The 23,467-nt window shown below is 45.9% G+C and overlaps 1 protein-coding gene across 1 annotated transcript in view; it reads left to right on the plus strand.

The window, feature by feature from the left end:
• The window catches only part of LOC143281039 (uncharacterized), a 170,829-nt gene that overhangs the window by 122,839 nt on the left and 24,523 nt on the right, over positions 1 to 23,467 (plus strand). Inside the window, exons 6-8 of the mRNA XM_076585942.1 lie at positions 11,077 to 12,522; positions 13,232 to 13,575; positions 22,715 to 22,864. Coding sequence (XP_076442057.1) covers positions 11,077 to 12,522; positions 13,232 to 13,575; positions 22,715 to 22,864 — 1,940 coding nt within the window. The remainder of the gene's footprint in view (positions 1 to 11,076; positions 12,523 to 13,231; positions 13,576 to 22,714; positions 22,865 to 23,467) is intronic.

Here is a 23,467-nt window from a genome sequence, read left to right on the forward strand (position 1 = left end):
ACATGGAGTCAGGTGTTTTATTTCTGTTTGATTTTTATTGCAGTGAAGCGAAGGTGAAGTGCCTAGAGTGTAGGGAGTTGATGGTGAATAAGGGGACAGGGCAAGGAGAGGCAAGAATTTGTCATCTGCCCGCAGGGGATTAGAGTGTAGGGATGGAATTTGTGTACGTATACATATATATATATGAGTGTGTATGTGTGTGATAATTAATGTTGTTCAGTTGACAAAAGTTTAGTTCTGCTTCGTTCATGTGTGTTCTGTGTGTGCAGGTGTGTGTGAGTGTAGATCTGTATGTGTTTGTGTGTTTCTGTGTGTGTGTGTGTGTGTGTGTTTGTGTGTGCACATGACAGAGAGAGAGAGAGAGGGAGAGACACACAGATGTATGGAAAATACACTTTTTGTGTGTGTTCACTTTTAATTCCAAAGATAAGTAATTTGACTGTTTGAGTGATTAAGCACATAGTGAGTGTGTCTATTCTTTACCAGAGATAGGTAACTCAAGCAAGGGAGATGTGCGTTAAATCCCTACACGTTTTCTGCAGTGTACAAACTAGTGAATGAGCCTCTTTGCATCATTCCCCGCCTCCCTGTCCAAGTTGTTAAATTGGTAAGTTACGTGTGTCTTATTTTACTGAACAGATTGGTAACTTAGTAAAATTTGGTATCAAACGGTTTCATGAGTATTTGCCCCATGTTGAGATGCCAGGAGCATCTTTCAGTTAACAGCAGTGTCCTCGCTTTGTAGAAAACCAACATCAGACACAAACCATCTGGACCCAGCTCCATGTCCACATCAGGAACTCTTCATTCAACTTCAAGTCTTCTCTCCCACTTCTTCTTTAAACTAATGTAGAATTTAAACCACTGCCCCACCCCATTGTTCACATTGATTGTGTTCTTCATCTCATCAGTGTGTGTTTGTGCATGTGTGTGTCTGTCTCTGTCCACATTTTGTGTGTGTGTGTGTGTGTGTGTGTGTGTGTGTGTGTGTGTGTGTGTGTGTGTGAATGTTACCCTGTTTTTGTAAAGGGCTATTTACCAGAGAATATGTGCTATACAACTCTACATGATTATTCTTATGATTAAATGTCTTTTTTTCTGTCAATATTTTCTGCATTTTTTTCTTGGCTTTCTGTCATTTCTTCCTCTCTGACTTCTGCTCCATCTATTTAGTTATTTATTAATTTGTTATGGGTTCTTACTGTTAGCAATATTCTTGAAGCTCTTGTCACATTACAGTGCATATATATGTACCTGTACTCCCCTGTGAAACACCCACTTCAGTTAGATGTTTTGGTGACCATAGTGCTTTGACAGGTTGGTGATCAGAGATTGTTATATAATGTAAATACTGGGATCATCAACAGTGGAGTCCATTTGGCAGTGTTAGTTTCCAGTGTGTGTGTGTGTGTTGTTTGAAGTATGTTAGGGGCTTTGTAGGACTTGTCTTTCATTGTTTTTTGGTCTGGAGTTGATGAATAAGTTTGAATGGCCAGCTGGCATCTTTAGCCCAGCCTGGTTTATTGTTATCATGAGTGTATGTTTTGAGTTATCTTGAATTTGGACATGTATATATGTTTTGTTTGGGGTATGGTATGTGGATAGATGAACTGATTAACACTTTTGTGACATGATGCAGGAGGTTTCAAACATTGTACAAACAGTTTTTGTTGTGGAGTTGGGTTGGCAACGCTGACATTTGTCGTGTAACACTTGTGGATAGATGGGGTTTTAGTTAAGTTTCAGTAGCTCAAAGAGGCGTCACTGCGTTCGGATAAAACCATATACGCTACACCACATCTGCCAAGCAGATGCCTGACCAGCAGCGTAACCCAAGGCGCTTAGTCAGGCCTTGAAAAAAACAAAAACAAAAAAAACACAAAAAACAAAAAAAAACAACAAAAAAAACGGGGGAATAAATAATAGATAAGCTTGCATAAATAAATAAATAAATAATAATTATAATATAGAAAAAGGTAGTAGTAATAATATTAGTAATACTAATAAAATGATAATAATAAAAAATAAATAAATAAATAAATAAATAAGACAACAATGGTGATAAATAAGCGAATAAATGTAAAATATGAAGACACACATTCACACATACACCCACACATGCATAACAGAAATGCACCAAACATGCAGTTTCACATATATGAAAGCACAGTCAAATACATATAAAAGTACATGAGCTCCAACACACACACACACACGCATTACCGTGCACCTCCTCTACCCCCCTCCTCCACACACTCATTTCTAGTCTAAGTATCACAGCTTCCACGGCACACACACACACACACACACACACACACACACACACACACACACACTCACAGAGATGAACACTTACTTGTACAAGCACATATGAAAGCACAGTCAAATACATATAAACGTACATGCAAATACATATAAACGTACATGAGCTCCAACACACACACACACACACACACACACACACATTACCTTGCACCTCCTCTACCCCCTCCTCCACACACTCATTTCTAGTCTACGTATCGCAGCTTCCACGGCACACACACACACACACACACACAAACACACACTCACAGAGATGAACACTTACTTGTACAAGCACACACACATTCGCCCATATCTCCCACCCCCAACCCCACACACGTACATACAAAGATATATATATATATACGTTCCAATATCCTGTTGCTCCCACAGTGTAGACTTTTAGTTAAACAAGAGTTAAAAAAGAAAAAAAAAAGTTCAAAAGCTTTTGTCTTGCACAAAGAGACAGCATGTGACACAAAATGAATAAGAAAAAAGTTTAAGAGCAAAGCACAGAGGAGAAAGCGCTTCATAATGTTATTCATCAGCTTCGCCACCCCCCTTTTTGTAAACCATATTTCTGAGTGCTCCTCTCATGTTGTGGGGCAGGGGGAAGTGGCTGTCAGACTGTGACAGGTTTCCCCCCTCTTCCCACACTGTCGTTTGTCATCTGCTTTCACATTAGCCAAACACCAGCCACCCTCCTCAGCATCCTGCCCCTCGCCCCCTACCTCCTAGCCCATGTTTTCTTTTTCTTCTCTTTCAGAGGTAACAACACTGGGCCGCAAAATTTGACCAGCCTGTGCTGCTTTCTTCTCTCTCTCTCTCTCTCTCCCTCTGTGGTTGATTTTACCCTCTCTTTGTTTTATGAACAAAGGAATGAAATAAACAACAATAAAACTATTAAACCGATGTGGGTGTTTCAAATCAGGGCTCTGACAGGGGAGAACAATTTCACAGAAAATTAAATCACTGTTGTGGGAACTCCCGGAAGTGATTACTTCAACAGTGAAACCTAATGTACATGTATACATATGTAAGTGGAATTTTGAGAATTGTACACCATAATACGGCATAGTTTGAAGAGAAGCAAAAATCTTCTGCAGATATTGGAGTATTGATAATACTCAGGCAGAGATTGTTGTACAAATTCTGACCAGCTCTTGATCAGTGTTGATTGGTTTATTCGCTCTCTCCAGCCAGTGTCTTTTCAGCTAGATGAAAAAAACAAACAAACAAAAAAAACAACAAAAAACATAACAAAAAACCCCAACTGTGACTGAAAAAGAAAGTCAGCAGAAAGTTTGTTCTAGTGGTTGTTTTAGTTAAAGGTCAGAATGAAAAACATGGAAAGATAATGCATTTGTGCCAGAGCATGAACTAGCAATTATTTTAACGTCCTGGGAACTGTCAGATTGCCAACTGCGGGGAAACATAAATTATTAAACACCCTGCCCCCATCACCCTCTATTTCCTTCCAAAACAAACAACCCCCACTCCCTCCCCTCCCCACACCCCCCAAAAAACATCCCCAACATGAAGTAAAATAGAATAAAACCCCATCAAAATGAAACAAACAAACAACAACAACAACAACAAAAACCCACCCCAAACCCCTCACATTCAAGATGCCCTCAGTTTGAGGGCAGATGGCCTCACATGCTTTTCAGAAATACCATCAAATATCTGCATGAGCTTCAAGTGGAGCAAAAAGAAACTTTAAAAATCATACATATATAATAAAAGAACATAAAAATATGAATGAAATGCTCAGCAAACAGCATGGGAAATAATTAATCAAGATAAATGACAAAATCACTCAAGACAAAAGTGTTTGCTTTCAGCCAAAGCATCAAGGAACGTCAAGTAAGCCAGTCTTCTCAAACATCTCCACTCGGTCATGTTGACATGCATACATGTGTATAGTCAGAGGACAAGTAGGGGAAAAACCTCCCCTGAGTGCCTGTGTACCACCAAGATGGAGCAAACAGCAGGGGACAGTAAGTGCCTGCAGAACTTGGCCAGAAGAATGGTTTCCTGGGGAGGATCATAATATTGATTTGGCACTGTCAGAAAACATGATCCATCAGAAAAATAAACAGTTTACCTGCTGAATATATAGCAGCTTTATGCTTTGTCAGGCTTTTCGGTTTCACTTTTCTTGATACAACTAGTTGAGCAGTATGATGATGTTCCACCTCAAATTATATGGTTAAAGCAGACTTCTCCATCTCTGCTTGAGGCCTTAACCTGGTGAAATGATCAGTGTACCTAATGCCAGGAACCAGTCTTGCTGGATGCAACAGTAGCAGAGGCATGATGTCAGCTGCCTGTTGCAGCACAGCTATGGTGGTTTTTTACGATCAGGTTTGATTCAGTTCAGCTAACAGGGAGGAAAAGGCAGGATGGTGGTGGTGGTGGTATAAAATCCATGTGGTGATGTGTGTTGTTTGTTGAGACTGGAGCGTAGTGTTGCTTAGCATGAGGCCCTGCACATGGATCAGCCAGGTGTAATATATCTTAGAACTGTACAGAGAAGAAGGTAAATAAACTTTACACACAGAGCATGGAGGGATTTGCCAAGAATCTTGGTTTCATGTCAACAAATAGCTGGCACGTGCAATTATATATATATACATTTGGGTTGTGTATAAATATGTGTCACACTGCAGTATTTGAAGTTCTCTGCCTTCAGACTAACGTTAAGTTTGCTGAGCTGTGCAGAGATTTTGTCAATTCACCAGGTTCATGACTGTAACATTATATATCCTATATCGAAACTTAAAACTTGTCAGGTTGGTGTTCAAGTTCCTCTGAAAAAGTCACAAAAGTTGAAACACAACAGAATCATGTTAACCAGACCCTCACAGTTTGTACAATTTAAGCTCAGAGCCAGCTGCAGGAAGATTCTTTGATAAGATTGTAATTTAACTCCAGAGGCAAACTGTTTCATCTTCAGTTCAGGCAAGCGCAGTAAAAAAAAGAAACATTAATTGTATGTTCAAAACACCATGTGCATATATGAGTGCATACACTGTCGGTCAGAAGAACAGATCCTGAAAAGCATGGTGCTAATTTTAACATGTGTTGCATTTAATCACTAATTCTGAGCAAAAGAAAGTGAAGACAGAAGCCATGTTTTCTCCATCTTTTAAAATAGGGACAGCATGTTGGACACAGCTGTTATCGGTGTTCTCAAATTGGAGCCTGCTTGTGCTGAGGTAATCTGACCATCATCCTGCATTCACCCAGTTGCCGCAGGGTAACGGAGAATTATTCTTTGGCTCAGTGAGGGGCAGGATGATATAAAGCATGGCGCATGCCTTCAAGTAGTTCAAGATTGTCATTCTCTGGGTCTGAAGATTATGGTGCTGCTCCAAACGTTCAAGATAATTGTTGCCCTTTGTGAGAGAATGATTATGTAGCTCTGGCATTCCAGATTTGCAGGGTGATAATTATCCTAAGGTTCTGTGACAAGCATTAGAGAATTTTATGTGGTGCCGCCCTGAATGTAAAAGATAATTACACAAGGTTCTGTGAGAGTCAACGTGATTCTGTTGTGCTGTAACTGTTCTCAGTTCGTTTGCTTAGTGACTGACAAGGAGAAGTGACCTGGCTTGGATTTCATGTATTCCTTACATTGCCCTAGTTTGCTGGTAACCAAGACAGACGACACCCTGTCACCATCTTTCCCCAACACCAGATAGGTATACATGCCTCTGGCAATAGGAGGCCTTTGGTATGGATGTGCAGAGGGATATCAGTTTGGATGTTAATAATAATAATAATAATAATGGTTACTTATATAGCACACTATCCAGAAATCTGCTCTAGGTGCTTTACAAAAACGCTTTTGATAACATAAAACATTATATCTATGTTACATACACACACCAAAATGTGACCACACACACACACGCACGCACGCACGCACGCATGCACGCACACACACACTGCATACATACATTTTAACATACATGTGTATCTAACAGCTACCCTAACACATACGCACACATAGGCAGGCACAAACTTACATAAACACACGCACACACAATACACATTCATATACATGCATGTAGTTGTGGACCTGCCACAGTTGAACTTATTGCTGAGGGAAATGGTGAGTTTTGAGACGAGATTTAAAAGATGCGAGGGAATCAGAATGACGGAGGTTATCAGGGAGCTTGTTCCACGTCTTTGGCGATTGAAAAGAAAACGATCTGTGTCCATAGGTCTTACTTCTGACGTGAGGTATCCTGAGAAGTCGAGTATCAGAGGAAGAACGGAGCTGGCGAGACGGGGTATAGATATGGATGAGTTCAGAAAGATACTTTGGGCCAGATCCGTTGACTGCAGAAAAGGTCAGAGTGGATAGCTTATAGTCTATTCGATCAGAAACAGGCAACCAGTGGAGAGACTGAGCAGTTTAACCCATTCAGGCCTACCTGTCTGTCGACAATGTGTTTCTGTCTCCTTCAGTTTGGATGTTAGAACAGTTTAACCCATTCAGGCCTTCCTGTCTGTCGACAGTGTGTTTCTGTCTCTTTCAGTTTGGATGTTAGAACAGTTTAACCCATTCAGGCCTTCCTGTCTGTCTACAGTGTGTTTCTGTCTCCTTCAGTTTGGATGTTAGAACAGTTTAACCCATTCAGGCCTTCCTGTCTGTCGACAGTGTGTTTCTGTCTCTTTCAGTTTGGATGTTAGAACAAGTTAACCCATTCAGGCCTTCCTGTGTGTCGACAGTGTGTTTCTGTCTCTTTCAGTTTGGATGTTAGAACAAGTTAAACCCATTCAGGCCTTCCTGTCTGTCGACAATGTGTTTCTGTCTCTTTCAGTTTGGATGTTAGAACAGTTTTTACCCATTCAGGCCTTCCTGTCTGTCTACAGTTTGTTTCTGTGTCTTTCAGTTTGGATGTTAGAACAGTTTAACCCATTCAGGCCTTCCTGTCTGTCTACACTGTGTTTCTGTCTCTTTCAGTTTGGATGTTAGAACAAGTTAAACCCATTCAGGCCTTCCTGTGTGTCGACAGTGTGTTTCTGTTTGGATGTCGATGCAGTTGAACTGTTTGGGATTTTTTGTTGTTTGTTTTTGTTTTTGGTCAATTGACAGTACATCATGAAAAGCTGAGCAAGCTCTCCTCCTCCCTCTCCCATTCAAGGCTGTCACATATGTTCCATCCACACCAGCACACAAGGCTGTCACATATGTTCCATCCACACCAGCACACAAGGCTGTCACATATGTTCCATCCACACCAGCACACAAGGCTGTCACATACGTTCCATCCACACCACAAGGCTGTCACATACGTTCCATCCACACCAGCACACAAGGCTGTCACATGTGTTCTATCCACACCAGCACACAAGGCTGCCACATACGTTCCATCCACACCACAAGGCTGTCACATACGTTCCATCCACAGCACAACACAGGCTGTCACATACGTTCCATCCACACCAGCACACAAGGCTGCCACATACGTTCCATCCACACCACAACACAGGCTGTCACATACGTTCCATCCACACCACAAGGCTGTCATATACGTTCCATCCACACCAGCACACAAGGCTGTCACATATGTTCCATCCACACCAGCACACAAGACTGTCACATATGTTCCATCCACACCAGCACACAAGGCTGTCACATACGTTCCATCCACACCACAAGGCTGTCACATACGTTCCATCCACACCAGCACACAAGACTGTCACATATGTTCCATCCACACCAGCACACAAGGCTGTCAGATATGTTCCATCCACACCAGCACACAAGGCTGTCACATACATTCCATCCACACCAACACACAAGGCTGCCACATACGTTCCATCCACACCAGCACACAAGGCTGTCACATACGTTCCATCCACACCAGCACACAAGGCTGTCACATACGTTCCATTCACACCACAAGACTGTCACAAACGTTCCATCCACACCAGCACACAAGGCTGTCACATATGTTCCATCCATACCACAAGGCTGTCACATATGTTCCATCCACACCACAAGGCTGTCACATACGTTCCATCCACACCAGCACACAAGGCTGTCACATACGTTCCATCCACACCACAAGGCTGTCACATATGTTCCATCCACACCACAAGGCTGTCACATACGCTCCATCCACACCAGCACACAAGGCTGTCACATTCGTTCCATCCACACCAGCACACAAGGCTGTCACATACGCTCCATCCACACCAGCACACAAGGCTGTCACATACGTTCCATCCACACCAGCACACAAGGCTATCACATACGCTCCATCCACACCAGCACACAAGGCTGTCACATTCGTTCCATCCACACCAGCTCACAAGGCTGTCACATACGTTCCATCCACACCAGCACACAAGGCTGTCACATACGTTCCATCCACACCAGCACACAAGGCTGTCACATACGTTCCATCCACACCAGCACATTGTCTGTGATGATGGGGTGAGGAGGAGAAGGAGACCTCCCACTGTGTGACAATATTTTGATCAGCGTTTTTGTTGCCCAGGAAACAGCTGAACAACAGTTCTCATGGCCGGGCAGGCACAGTTCATGACCGGGTGAATGCTGTTGTCTTTACAAGTCAAGTTCAGATCAGATAATTTTTTTTTCTCTAGCTTTAGTAAACATGATTATGGACAAGCAAATGAGTGTTTCTTGCTGTGCGTGTGTTTATGTCTTGCACATGAATATAATTATATGGAAACAAAAATGCTTAAACATGCATTGGAAGTGCACAGATGCTTTTCTTTTTTTTCTTTTCTTTTTTTATACTTTTTTCTTTTTCTTTTTTTTTAATGTGTTTTACAAATAATATCAAGTCTAGTGTAAATGAATGTTGATGTACATACTACTTGTGGTGGTGCTGCTGCAGTAGCTGGTGTATGTTCAGCTGCAAACATTCCTTTCAAGTAGTTTCTTCCTGGGAGTGAATGTTAATGATTTATCACAGACCCATGTTACACACTTTTGAATGTTTCTTAACGGTGGCTCTTGAAATCAACATGTTTCTGTGTCAGTTTCCAGTATGTATCTAAAGCATGGGCAGTAGTTGAAAGACACAGACACACACACACACACACACACACACACACACACACACACACACATATATATATATATATATATATATATATATATATATATATATATATATACGGACACAAACACACACACACACACACATACACACATACACACACACACACACACGCACTCACACACGCACACACACACACGCACGCACATGCACACACACACACACACACACACACACACACACACACACATCCAATGCCCTGGTCAGGCCTTTGGTTTCAGTTTCTAGGAGGTGTCACAGAACTGATCCATGTGCCACACAACATCTGCTTTTGAAAAATATGATAAGACAAAGGAACAAAGCAACAACAACAACAACAACAACAAAAACATTATAAAAAAAACACATAAAAAACCCACTCCACAGATGTGCTCATAAGCCAGCACTCATGCATGTATTTATACATGAACAGTTAACTCACTCAGTATGGCCAGCCCTCTCTTCTCCTCTACACAGACCCCTCGGATGTCCAGTGGGTGTCTGAATGACCCAACCTTTAGCTTCCGTCGTCAGAACTGTGGTATTCTTTGTCAACATTCACCTCTTCAGTATAAGAGCGTTCCGCTTGCAATATTTTGATGATGGTAATTGGGATGAAACGCTGTTAACGTTGTCTCTTTCACCGTTCGTATGGAGAGAGTTAAGGTAATAGGGCAACAGCTGTACAGGTGTCTCTCTCTCTCTCTCTCTCTCTCTCTCTCTCTCCCCAGACACGTTTCAGTGACAGACAGAGGCTTCAGATGTTGAACTAAACAGGGACTCCAGAACAAAGTGTGCGTTGTCAGCAAGGTGTGTGACAGCTGATGGCACAATCATGAGATCTGAATGACTGGATTGTGAACAGGAAATATCAGGGGGAGTGTGGGGGAGGGGGAAGGAGGAAACGGTGGTACACCTGATGTGGATTGAAACCAAAGAATGAGTAGGTCAGGGGTGTGTGTGTTACTGTGCGTATTTGGATGTGTGTGTGTGTGTGTGAGTTCATGTATGCATTTGTGCTTGTGCATACGTGTGCGTGTATTTCTCTCATGTGTGTGTGTGTGTGTGTGTATACATGTGTGTGTGTGTGGTATACATGTGTGTGTGTGTGCATGTGTGATTCAGCAAGCCCTGTACTTTCACACTTTATAATATTCCTTCCGGTGCTTGATTCATGCTTCATGTTGTTGTTTTAATGCTCTAGGAGCTGCACGTTAAATACTGTATAAAATAAATGCACATTATTTTTGGCATTATTAAGTTAGATTATTATAATGATAATAATTCTTATTGTTATTACTATTGTTGTTGTTATTCACTCAACTGTGTCATTCTTTGTAATTTTATGTGTATTTTACATGCATGTATTAAGTTCGATCAGTTCATGCTCATACTCTCCTTTCTCAGGCTCTTTATGGTGATGATGATTCTTGAATAACGCCTTTCCTCTGTCAGAAATAATGCTGAAAGCGCTTTACAATCACAGTCATTTGCACAACATGCTGCCTGCCTGGGTTGAGCTGACTGACACTGACTGCCATTGGGCGCTCATCATTCATTTCCTGTGTCATTCAATCAGGTTTCAGTCATGCACATAAACACACACTTGCACACTTTGAAGAACACAGAAAAAACATTTGAGACAAGGCAATTCATGTGACCACCTCTATGTCTTGTGTTGCAGTGCCTGCAATATCCCGGGTGCATGATGCTTACATCATCGCCTTGGAGGAGAGCGCTCGTCGGAAGCTGGAAGATGCGTCGGCCAGCCACCAGGTGGTGCCAGTGGACATGACCAAGTCCCCACAGCCAGAGCAGCAAGAAGAAGCCATCACCGCCTTCCGCGCACACTGCGTCAGTGCTGTGTCTCCTGTCAGTGATCAGGCTCACAACCCAAAACTGCAGCACATAGAGGAGCCTTCAGAACAGCATAGTCAGCAGCACAGTCAGCAGACCTCACAGCAGTCCAACTCGCTGCCAGTGAGTGCACCGAAAACTAAATCAGTTTCCCCGACAAAGCCACCCCGGCAGCTCAACCTCCAGCAGAAGTTCACACCTCAGCAGAATCAGCAGACAGAACAGCCGTCGGCTCTGCAGGGGCAGCAGAACTACACATCACCTCAGCGGCCATCATCAGAACAAAAGCATCAAAGCCGGCAGGGTGTGGATGCTGGGCAGTGGGTGGAGCAGAGCCCTGTACATGCCCTGTCAATGCCGACGTCCGACAAGAGGCACAAGTCCAGCCCCTCCAGACATAGGGGAATGAACGGCAGCGTGGAGGAACTTGAGGCGCATGAGATGATGACGATGGAGCGGGAGCGTGAGAGCCCCCGCAAAGGGAAGGGGGGTAAGGGGAAGAAGGGGGAGGGGCGGGGTGGTGGTGGCAAGTCGGCCAGCAATCCCGACACCCTGCTGATTGAGGACATGGTGAACCGGGGAGAGCTGGCCCCCAACGGCAATTCCTCCGCCCACACCTCCCTCACCCAGTCCGCCCATGACCTCACCACCTCCTATGATCCAGATACTGACACGGGCCTTCAGCACAGCCCCGCTGAGGACTCGGCCGATGTGTCTTTCTCCGACAAAGGGCCACACAGGGAGATGGCCATCGACTGCCCCGACACTTTCGTGGCCACGGTGAAATCCCCACCTCGTTATCCCCCTCCCCAGCACAACGCCTCCACCTCCGTGCCACGAGTGCCCCCCACCACGCCGAGCAGGAACGCAGACTCTGTGATGAAGGACAGGGCCAGGACTGACGCCACCCTGAGCGATGCCGCCCTGGTGGTGGCGGGGGGGTCCCAGGCCAAGCCCACGGCTGACCAGCTGGAGCGGCTGCACAAACACCAGGAGGAGCTGCGCAGGCGTCGGGAGGAGGAGAGCCGGCAACAGCAGGAGCAGGACTTCCTGAGGACTTCGCTGCGCGGGTCCAAGAAGCTGCAGGCCCTGGAGAACCGCCGCATGGCTCAGGGCCAGCAGGGGGCACCCACCTTCGGCATCATCAACACCGCCTTCGTGGACGCTGAGGAGGATGATGAAGGGGAGTTGGTGGATGATGTGGACGCCGTCACTGCTGCTGCTGCTGCCCAGTCCTCGGTGCCCATGGAGCGCTACCTCAAGAAGAATGCTGGTGGGTTTGTGTTGGTTGGTGGTGGGTGGGGGTGGTGGTGGGTTGGAGTGGTGGAGGTGGAGGTGGTGTGATGGTGATGAGCAGGAGTGGTGTGTGTTTGTGTGTGTGTGTGTGTGTGTGTGCGTGCACATATGTGTATGATGCATTTGTATTTTTGATTATTGATTGATCAAGTGACTAATATATATATCTCTTTTCTGTGTCTTTTATCTGATAAGATGCTTGATTCAGGGGAACTGGTTTGAAAAAAAAGTGTTTACACCCCAGTTTAAAAATCATTTTGTTTACAGCTCTGATATAGGCCAGTGCAGTCAGTTGGACAAAAAGCAACAAAGTCATATGTCACAAACATTTGTTTATTATTTATTTTTGTTGAAGAAATTGCCAAGATTCTTTTCTATTTTTTTTTAGGGGGGGTTGGTGGGGGTTGAGGGGGTGAAGATGTGGAAGACCTCCTCTCCATATGTGCTGTTCTTTATTATTTCATTTATTTATGTAAAACATTTGTTTATAAACATATTTATTTCATTTATGGGGTTTTTTGTTGTTGTGAGGCAGGCTCACCCTAGTAATGATAATGCCAAACTAAAAAAAAAAAAAAAAAAAATGTTTTCTCCCAATTCCCCCCCCACCCCCTATTTCTTCTCCCCCCCCCCCACCCCCCCACCAAACCCCCCTCCAATTTTTTTTTTTTTTTTTCTCTGCACAGGTGTAGAGGACCTCCTGTCCACCCTGCAGCATATCCGCAGCCGCCTGACCTCGGCGGACAACACCACCAGTACCAGCAGCAGCAGCAATGGCACTCAGGAGGCGCTCTTCCTCAAGCGCCTCTTCCACGACCCCCGCTTCCAGCAGGCCGTGGCCGTCCACCAGAAGATGGTTGAGGTCACGTCCAGGTCGCCGCCCCCCCGCCCCATGGGCACTGACGGGGACAGCCTGATGGCCGACGTGTGCGCGTCCTGCTCACAACCTCCACCACCGGTGCTCAAAGGGTCCGGTTCGAAGGCTGCTGCTGGGGAGCTGGCTGAGATTCTGAGCAAACCGGTGATGAAGGTGAGGGTGGATGGTGGTGTTTGGAAAGGAAAGAGGGGGGGGGGTGGTGGGAAGGAGTGGGGATGTTGGAGGATAAGGGTATGGGGGGGTCACTGTTTGTGTGTTTGTGAAAAAATCATATTTGTGTGTGTTATTCTGTGTGTGGTAGTGTGTGTGTGTGTGTGCGTGTGCATGCATGTTTGTGTGTATCACTTTGTGTGAGTGGTCGTGTGTATATAATATCTGAGAGAGAGAGAAAGCAGTGCAGTCTTTTCTGGTGTTTGTGGCCTCATGGTAGCCTAGCATTGATAGCCCCGCCCCACCCCGCCCCCCTTCCAGCACTACCGCCCCCCTTCCCCCCACTCTCCTGCCCCTGTGGACTGCTGGCGCTGAGCAGACAAGCCAGGGTGAGGCTGTGTGCACAGGGCACTGTTGATGAGCAGTATGGGTAGGCTGTGTGCACAGGACACTGTTGATGAGCAGTATGGGTAGGCTGTGTGCACAGGGCACTGTTGATGAGCAGTATGGGTAGGCTGTATGCACAGGGCACTGTTGATGAGCAGTATAGGTAGGCTGTGTGCACAGGGCACTGTTGATGAGCAGTATGGGTAGGCTGTGTGCACAGGACACTGTTGATGAGCAGTATGGGTAGGCTGTGTGCACAGGGCACTGTTGATGAGCAGTATAGGTAGGCTGTGTGCACAGGGCACTGTTGATGAGCAGTATAGGTAGGCTGTGTGCACAGGACACTGTTGATGAGCAGTATGGGTAGGCTGTATGCACAGGACACTGTTGATGAGCAGTATGGGTAGGCTGTGTGCACAGGGCTCTGTTGATGAGCAGTATAGGTAGGCTGTGTGCACAGGACACAGTTGATGAGCAGTATGGGTAGGCTGTGTGCACAGGGCTCTGTTGATGAGCAGTATGGGCAGGCTGTGTGCACAGGGCTCTGTTGATGAGCAGTATGGGTAGGCTGTGTGCACAGGACACTGTTGATGAGCAGTATAGGTAGGCTGTGTGCACAGGACACTGTTGATGAGCAGTATGGGTAGGCTGTGTGCACAGGACACTGTTGATGAGCAATATGGGTAGGCTGTGTGCACAGGGCTCTGTTGATGAGCAGTATGGGTAGGCTGTGTGCACAGGACACTGTTGATGAGCAGGATGGGTAGGCTGTGTGCACAGGGCTCTGTTGATGAGCAGTATGGGTAGGCTGTGTGCATAGAGCACTGTTGATGAGCAGTATGGGTAGGTTGTGTGCACAGGGCTCTGTTGATGAGCAGTATGGGTAGGCTGTGTGCATAGAGCACTGTTGATGAGCAGGATGGATAGGCTGTGTGCACAGGGCTCTCTTGATGAGCAGGATGGGTAGGCTGTGTGCACAGGACACTGTTGATGAGCAGTATAGGTAGGCTGTGTGCACAGGACACTGTTGATGAGCAGTATGGGTAGGCTGTGTGCACAGGACACTGTTGATGAGCAGTATGGGTAGGCTGTGTGCACAGGGCACTGTTGATGAGCAGTATGGGTAGGCTGTGTGCACAGGGCTTTCTTGATGAGCAGTATAGGTAGGCTGTGTGCACAGGGCTCTGTTGATGAGCAGTATGGGTAGGCTGTGTGCACAGGGCACTGTTGATGAGCAGTATGGGTAGGCTGTGTGCACAGGGCACTGTTGATGAGCAGGATGGGTAGGCTGTGTGCACAGGGCTCTGTTGATGAGCAGTATGGGTAGGCTGTGTGCACAGGACACTGTTGATGGGCAGTATGGGTAGGCTGTGTGCACAGGGCTCTGTTGATGAGCAGTATGGGTAGGCTGTGTGCACAGGGCTCTGTTGATGAGCAGTATGGGCAGGCTGTGTGCACAGGACACTGTTGATGAGCAGTATGGGTAGGCTGTGTGCACAGGGCTCTGTTGATGAGCAGTATGGGTAGGCTGTGTGCACAGGACACTGTTGATGAGCAGTATGGGTAGGCTGTGTGCACAGGGCTCTCTTGATGAGCAGTATGGGTAGGCTGTGTGCACAGGGCACTGTTGATGAGCAGTATGGGTAGGCTGTGTGCACAGAGCACTGTTGATGAGCAGTATAGGTAGGCTGTGTGCACAGGGCTCTCTTGATGAACAGCATGGATAGGCTGTGTGCACAGGACACTCTGATGAGCAGTATGGGTAGGCTGTGTGCACAGGGCTCTCTTGATGAGCAGCATGGATAGGCTGTGTGCACAGGACACTCTGATGAGCAGTATGGGTAGCAAAGAAGGAGCTGGATGTGTTACTTGAATGTGCACAGTAAAGAAAAAGATAACAGACTTCTTTTTCTATGCAAAACTCGCACATTCACTCTTGTACAATATGTGTACGCTTTTCATGTATATGACTATGACCATTTTTACCCTGCAGAGGTAGGCAGCCATACTCTATGTTCAGGGTGTGTGCATGCCCTGTCTTATCATTATATTCCAATTCCTTCCAGATCTTGGGAAAGTACTTCCTTTTCTCACACCAGATTTAAAAAATCCAAAAAAACTTACCTGATACATCACAGACACACACACATACACACACACACACACACACACACACACACACACACACACATACACACACACACACACACATGCACACATCGTCTAAAATCACTTTAGTGAACAGATGTTAAATTAATGACCAACACACACACGTCTATCTGTGTGCGCACACATGCACACACAGACACTCACTCACACATGTATTGTCTCTCACATATTCAGATGAAAACACACACACACACACACACACACACACACACACACACACACAGAGTGTTTAAATCGCCTGCCAGATGATATTGCCTGTGGTTAATTTGTACATCACAATTTGTGTGTTGTTGGAGTTGGATGTTCAAAATAAGAAAAAGAAAAAAAGAAAGAAAAAGAATGTGTACATATGTGTGAGAGACAGGCTGAAAGGGGTGAGGGGAGAAAAAGAGAGAGAACAAAAATTAGAAATAAATAAAATGATTTAGGGCCAGACTTTGAGTTAATGGTAACATTGTTTCAAATATTCATGATACTTTGTTAAAATTTCTGTACATGAATACTCAGTATGAAATAAAATAAAACACATGCAAAATATTTTTAAATGCTTACAAATTACAATGTAAAAGGATAAGAACTTTAGTAACCTTATCACCACTAATACAGTTGTTTTTGGTTTTGGTTTTGGTTTTGTTTTTTGAATAAACTTTGTCTTTAATGCAGTTTTAATCTACACATGAAACAGGTTATACTTCTGTGGTGAGGCAGATTATAATGAGAACTGAAAGAATGGTTAATGTTTGTTTGGTGCATGTTTGTTTTTTCAGAGGAAAACCAGATTTCAGGTGTTATGTTTTTTTCTTGAAATGTTTCCAACATGCATAAATTTCTGTATCTTTCTAGTCTTAGAAACAGTGGAGTATTTACACTCTGTGTGTGTGTCTGTGTCTGTGTGTGTGTGTGTGTGCGTGTGTGTGTGTCTTTGCAGTGTGCACCTGTGTATAAAATGTATTGCAGCAGGAAAGGGAAAAGACAAGACATTCAAAATTGAATAATAAGCGTGTTAATACAATTACTATTAGTTAATTACCAAAAACCTGTCTATATACCTTCAAAGTATTTATCTGTCACTTTAAGGGGAAGAGAAATAAAGAGCATGTGATATTGATGCAAACGCATAAAAAGAGTGAAAGTAACATTTCAGAGTTTCAGTCTGCTTTGTATGTGTGTGCCCTGTGTGTAGCTTAATTATGTTCTTTTTTTACCTTTATTTTTTTTCTCCAGCCTTTCTCACGTTCTCTGTGTGCATCGGACTGGGACTGAGGGCTGAGAGATTGTGTGGTGTGAGTGACAAGCCTGTGGATGCACAATTTCTTTCTATTAGGATGAAAGAAAGACATGTTGCATTGTGCAGTGTGAGTGGTGAGCGTGTGAGATTAACAACTTTAGAATAGGATGTACTATGTGGTGGAGTTCAGTTCAGTTCAGAATCTCAAGGAGGTGTCGCTGCATTGAGTGATGAGCCTGTTGACGCAAAATCATTTTCCTGTGGGATGAATGAAGTATGTATTGTGTGGTGTGAGTCATGTGCCTTTGTATGCACAATGATTTTCCTGTGGGATGAATGAAGATCAAGATGTATTGTGTGGTGTGAGTCACGTGCCTGTGTATGCACAATGATTTTCCTGTGGGATGAATGAAGATCAAGATGTATTGTGTGGTGTGAGTCACGTGCCTGTGTATGCACAATGAATTTCCTATGGGATGAATGAAGATCAAGATGTATTGTGTGGTGTGAGTCACGTGCCTGTGTATGCACAATGATTTTCCTGTGGGATGAATGAAGATCAAGATGTATTGTGTGGTGTGAGTCACGTGCCTATGTATGCACAATGATTTTCCTGTGGGATGAATGAAGATCAAGATGTATTGTGTGGTGTGAGTCACATGCCTATGTATGCACAATGATTTTCCTATGGGATGAATGAAAATGTATTGTGTGGTGTGAGTCACGTGCCTATGTATGCACAATGATTTTCTTATGGGATGAATGAAGATTTAGTGTGTGGTGTGAGTCACGTGCCTATGTATGCACAGGTCAGGTCATTAGATCTGCTACTGGTAACCTGTAATCCAGTACAACCTGTTCAGGGTCGGGTTGCCGGCGACTAAACCGGCACTCCCTCTGCTCCCTTCCGGGACTGGTGAGGCGGGTGGCTAGACACCCTTATGGAGATCCATAAAAGGGCGTCGGCTCAGGAGAGCCACCGACGGCCATCTAGCTCCACTGTGCTGTGTGCATGCCACACGCAGTTGGCCCCCGGGGTGTGTCTACCCATGCATGCGAAGTCTGGATCCGGCAGAATCTGCGGAAGAAACCTATCGGTTCAACGGAGAGGAAGGCGGTTACAGCAACGCACTGTGGAGTGCAGAGAGCAAGATGAGACACCGAAAGGATATCTTGGTCATCCACTGCATCCGTGCTCATCCTCCAGTCATCTTGACTTAGTCTTGCCACTGGAAATTGGTGGACCCGGACGAGAGAGTGAGGTCGATGTTGCGCAACTCCTCTTCACTTTAAACAAACTCATCGCGCAAGTCATCAGTCATCCAAAATGACCTTTCATCCTTCATCACTTCATCACCCCCAAGTCCTGTGGCGACAGGCGAGCGACGAAACGACAGGTGTGGGTACACTGGAAGTCGCAGCCGCAGACCTGCACGCAGGCGGCTCAGGCCATAGGGTCGTTCTTCGTCGACAGGAGCAGCGATGGAGCTCGGCAGCCGTCTGAGCGTCTGAGCAGCCCTCTTTAGGAATGCACTGCTCACCTCCCTGGCATGAGGAAGGGGCTAGAAAAGGTGCCCTAAAAATTGCCTGCTCCATATCACCCTGGCCAGCATACCGCGGCTGGCGGGGACCCTACATCAGCGGTCGAAACAAAAAGAAAGAAAAGAAAAAAACAAGGATCGTTCCTCTCACCATTGGTGCTTGGAACATAAGGACTCTCCTGGACAGAGATAACGCGGACAGACCCCAAAGGAGAACGGCACTAGTTGCATCCGAACTCGCCAGATACAACATTGACATCGCAGCCTTGAGTGAGACTCGGCTTGCAGGCGAAGGCGAGCTCTGTGAACGGGGATCTGGTTACACCTTCTTCTGGAGTGGACGAGGAAGTGAAGAGCGACGTGAGGCTGGCGTTGGTTTTGCAGTAAAAACAGCACTTGTCAGCAAGCTAGCTGGAATCCCAAAGGGAGTCAACGATAGGCTTATGACCATGAAACTCCCACTGGCATCTGGCCAGAAGCACCTCACCATTGTCAGTGCCTACGCCCCAACCATGACCAACCCGGATGAAGTGAAGGCGAAGTTCTACGAGGACCTTCACTCTGTCATTGCTGCTATCCCTAAAGCAGACAAGCTCATCATTCTTGGGGACTTCAATGCTAGAGTTGGCTCTGACTACATCTCCTGGGATGGAGTGATTGGAAAGCACGGTGTGGGCCACTGCAACCCAAATGGATTGCTTTTGCTTCAGACTTGTGCAGAGCACGAACTGCTGATAACGAACAGTTTTCTGCCTCCCTACCCGTAACAGGACGTCATGGATGCACCCACGCTCAAAGCATTGGCATCTCATCGATTACGTCATCGTCAGGAAAAGGGATAGGCAAGACGTACGTGTAACAAAGACCATGTGCGGCGCCGAGTGTTGGACAGACCATCGCCTTGTTGTCTCGAAGCTGAATATTCGAATCCAGCCCAAGAGACGCCCCCAAGGCCAGAAGGCTCCAAAACGGCTCAACATCGCTAAGCTGAATAACATCACCATCAAACAGTCCTTTGTGGAACTGCTGGAAGATCGTCTGGAATCCGCCTCTCTGGACAACCAGAATGTGGAGTCTGACTGGAGGACCCTGCGTGAGCTGATCTATAGTACAGCTTCAGAGACCCTGGGACCCATGACCAGAAAGCACAAAGACTGGTTTGATGAAAACTGTGATGAAATCAAGCAGCTTCTGGATGAGAAACGCCGTCTGCATCAAGCCTACCTGAGCAACCCAAAGTCCACATCAAAAAAGGATGCGTACGATGCCATCCGCAGGACTGTTCAGCAAAAGTTACGCCAGATGCAGGATAAGTGGCTGAGTGACAAAGCTGATGAGATCCAGGGATATGCTGACAGGCACGATATGAAGAGGTTCTATGATGCCTTAAAAGAAGTCTACGGCCCCACATCCTCAGGATCATCCCCCCTCCTCAGTGCAGATGGGAATACCTTGATCACCGAGAAGGAGAAAATTCTCGAACGCTGGGCTGAGCACTTCAACAGTGTCTTAAATCGCCCTTCCTCCATAAATGATGAAGCCATAGACCGTCTCCCACAAGTCCCCATCAACGAAGCACTGGACGATCCGCCAACACTTCTTGAGACCCAGAAAGCAGTCCGTCTGCTATCTAGTGGCAAAGCACCTGGCTCAGACTCCATACCAGCAGAGGTCTACAAGGATGGAGGCACTGTGCTGACTGAGAAGCTCCATCAGCTGTACTCACTCATGTGGAAAGAAGAGACGATCCCCCAGGATTTCAAAGATGCATCTATCATTCACTTGTACAAGCGAAAGGGGAACCGGCAAGCCTGTGATAACCATCGGGGCATTTCCTTGCTCTCCATCGCAGGCAAGATACTTGCCAGGATCCTACTAAACCGCCTCACAGCACACCTTGACCAAGGTCATTTGCCTGAGAGCCAATGTGGATTCCGGAAAGAGCGCGGAACCACCGACATGGTGTTTGCTGCAAGGCAGCTGCAAGAGAAATGTCAGGAGCAAAATGTTGATCTGTTCTCCACCTATGTCGACCTCACTAAGGCCTTCGACACCGTGAGTAGAGAGGGACTGTGGAAGATCATGGCCAAGTACGGATGCCCTCGGAAATTTATTTCCTTGGTCAGCCAATTCCATGAAGGCATGCAGGCTCGAGTCCAGGACAATGGCGAAACATCTGCTCCTTTTGCTGTCACAAATGGTGTCAAGCAAGGCTGCGTCCTGGCTCCAACGCTGTTCAGCCTCATGTTCTCTGCAATGCTTACTGATGCCTTCAGAGATGGCGATGTTGGAATCGGTCTAAAGTACCGAACAGATGGCAAGTTGTTTAGCCTCAGAAGGCTTCAAGCAAAAACGAAGGTCATGACAGACATCATCAGAGACTTTTTGTTTGCTGATGATTGTGCCCTCAACGCTGGATCTGAAGCTGACATGCAACTCAGCGTCGACAAGTTTGCCACTGCCAGCAGGAACTTTGGCCTTACCATCAGCACGAGGAAAACTGAAGTTCTCCATCAGCCAGCCCCAGGGAAACCCTACGTTGAGCCCAACATCACAGTCAACGGTCAGAGACTCAGTGCGGTGGAGCGGTTCACATACCTTGGCAGCACACTATCACGAAATGCAACCATCGACGATGAAGTAAACGTCAGGATTGCAAGAGCAAGTGCAACTTTTGGCAGACTCAGTGCAAATGTCTGGAACAGAAGAGGCATTAGTCTTGAGACCAAGTTAAAGGTCTACAGAGCAGTAGTTCTCCCCACACTACTGTACGCCTGCGAAACTTGGACAGTGTACCAACGACATGCCAAGAAGCTGAACCACTTCCACACAACATGCCTTAGGAAGCTACTGAACATCAAGTGGCAAGACAGGACCCCAGACACAGAGGTGCTCGCAAAAGCCACCCTTCCCAGCATCTTCACCATCCTGATGCAGTCCCAGCTTCGCTGGGCTGGACACGTGGTGCGCATGCCAGACCATCGGCTGCCCAAAAGGCTCTTCTATGGCGAGCTGCAACAAGGGAAGAGATCACACGGAGGTCAGAAGAAGCGCTTCAGAGATACTCTGAAAGTCTCTCTTAAAGCGTTTGATATCAACCCTGACTCCTGGGAGGAATCAGCAGTGGACCGTGACAAATGGCGCGCTGCTGTGCACAAAGGCGCCAAGTTGTGCGAGGCCAACAGGACTGCTGCAGCTGTTCAGAAGAGGCAGGCCAGAAAGTCACGGGCAAACAAGCCCCCTGACAATGATATGCCTGTCTTTGTCTGCCCCAACTGTCAGCGAACATTTCGTGCGCAGATTGGACTATTCAGTCATCTGCGCATTCACAGATAGATTCATGAGCATCCTCTCCCCCACCACCCACCACCACCCTCCCCCCATCCCCCAGCTGGATGACAACGATGGTCATCATCGATCTCGATGGACACACCACCACCATGCACAATGATTTTCCTATAGGATGAATGAAGATTTATTGTGTGGTGTGGGTCACGTGCCTATGTATGCACAGTGATTTTCCTGTGGGATAAATGAAGATCAAGATGTATTGTGTGGTGTGAGTCACGTGCCTATATATGCACATTGAATTTCCTATAGGATGAATGAAGATTTATTGTGTGTTGTGAGGCATCTGCCTAGTAGATGTGGTGTAGCGTACATAATGGATTTGTCTGAATGCAGCAACGCCACCTTGAGAAACTGAAACTGAAACTGTGTGACACGGTGTGAGTGACAAGCCTATGGACGCACAGTTCTTTTCCAAGAACGGGATGAATGACTAAAGATCTATACACTGTACCGTCTGGTGTTCCAGAACCTGTTGAGGGCCCACGATGGGGTTGCCCAGCAGCAGACCCAGCCCACGCTGCAGATGAGTGAGAGTGATCTCATCGACTACCCCCTGGTGCAGTACGGGGAGGAGAGCGTCAAGATCATCCACCTGGAGAAGACCACCGAACACCTGGTCAGTCTGTGTGTCAGTTCGTGAAGGAGGGGTCCTTAAAGGTGAACTGTGGTCAGTACTCAGGGGATCAGGTGGGGTTGAAGTCGTTCTTCTTCTCAGAGTGTATACAGAAGATTGAACTGGAATTCCCGGTTAAAGACGAAAATTACACACAGAGAATTAGAATAAAATAACTGTTAGTAAGAGAAGTTAAGAGTGGAAAGAATATTCACTACAGCAGCTGCCCCTTGTGAAGCAATGTTCCTGTGGAAACACATTGTTACAATTTTTGAAATTCTGAAAGAAAAAGGTTACAACTTTGTAAGGAAGTATGGTCACAGTTGAGCAATGACCATAAGCATACAAATGTGAGAATGTCTCTTATTCATGGAAAGACTCTGCTTGGAAAAGTAATGGGGTAACAATGCAGTGATAGAACAGTGCTGTTTTGTTCTGCAGTATGAATCCACAACAGGCTGAGTACAGGCCTGGTGTGTGTGTGTGTGTGTGTGTGTGTGTTCAGGTGTGTGTGTTGTGTGTGTGTGTTGTGTGTGTGTGTGATGTGTGTGTGTTGTGTGTGTGTGTGTGTGTGTGTTGTGTGTATGATGTGTGTGTGTTGGTGTG

Source organism: Babylonia areolata, chromosome 4 (assembly GCF_041734735.1).
Source record: "Babylonia areolata isolate BAREFJ2019XMU chromosome 4, ASM4173473v1, whole genome shotgun sequence".
In the NCBI taxonomy this organism is placed as follows: Eukaryota; Metazoa; Mollusca; class Gastropoda; order Neogastropoda; family Buccinidae; genus Babylonia; species Babylonia areolata.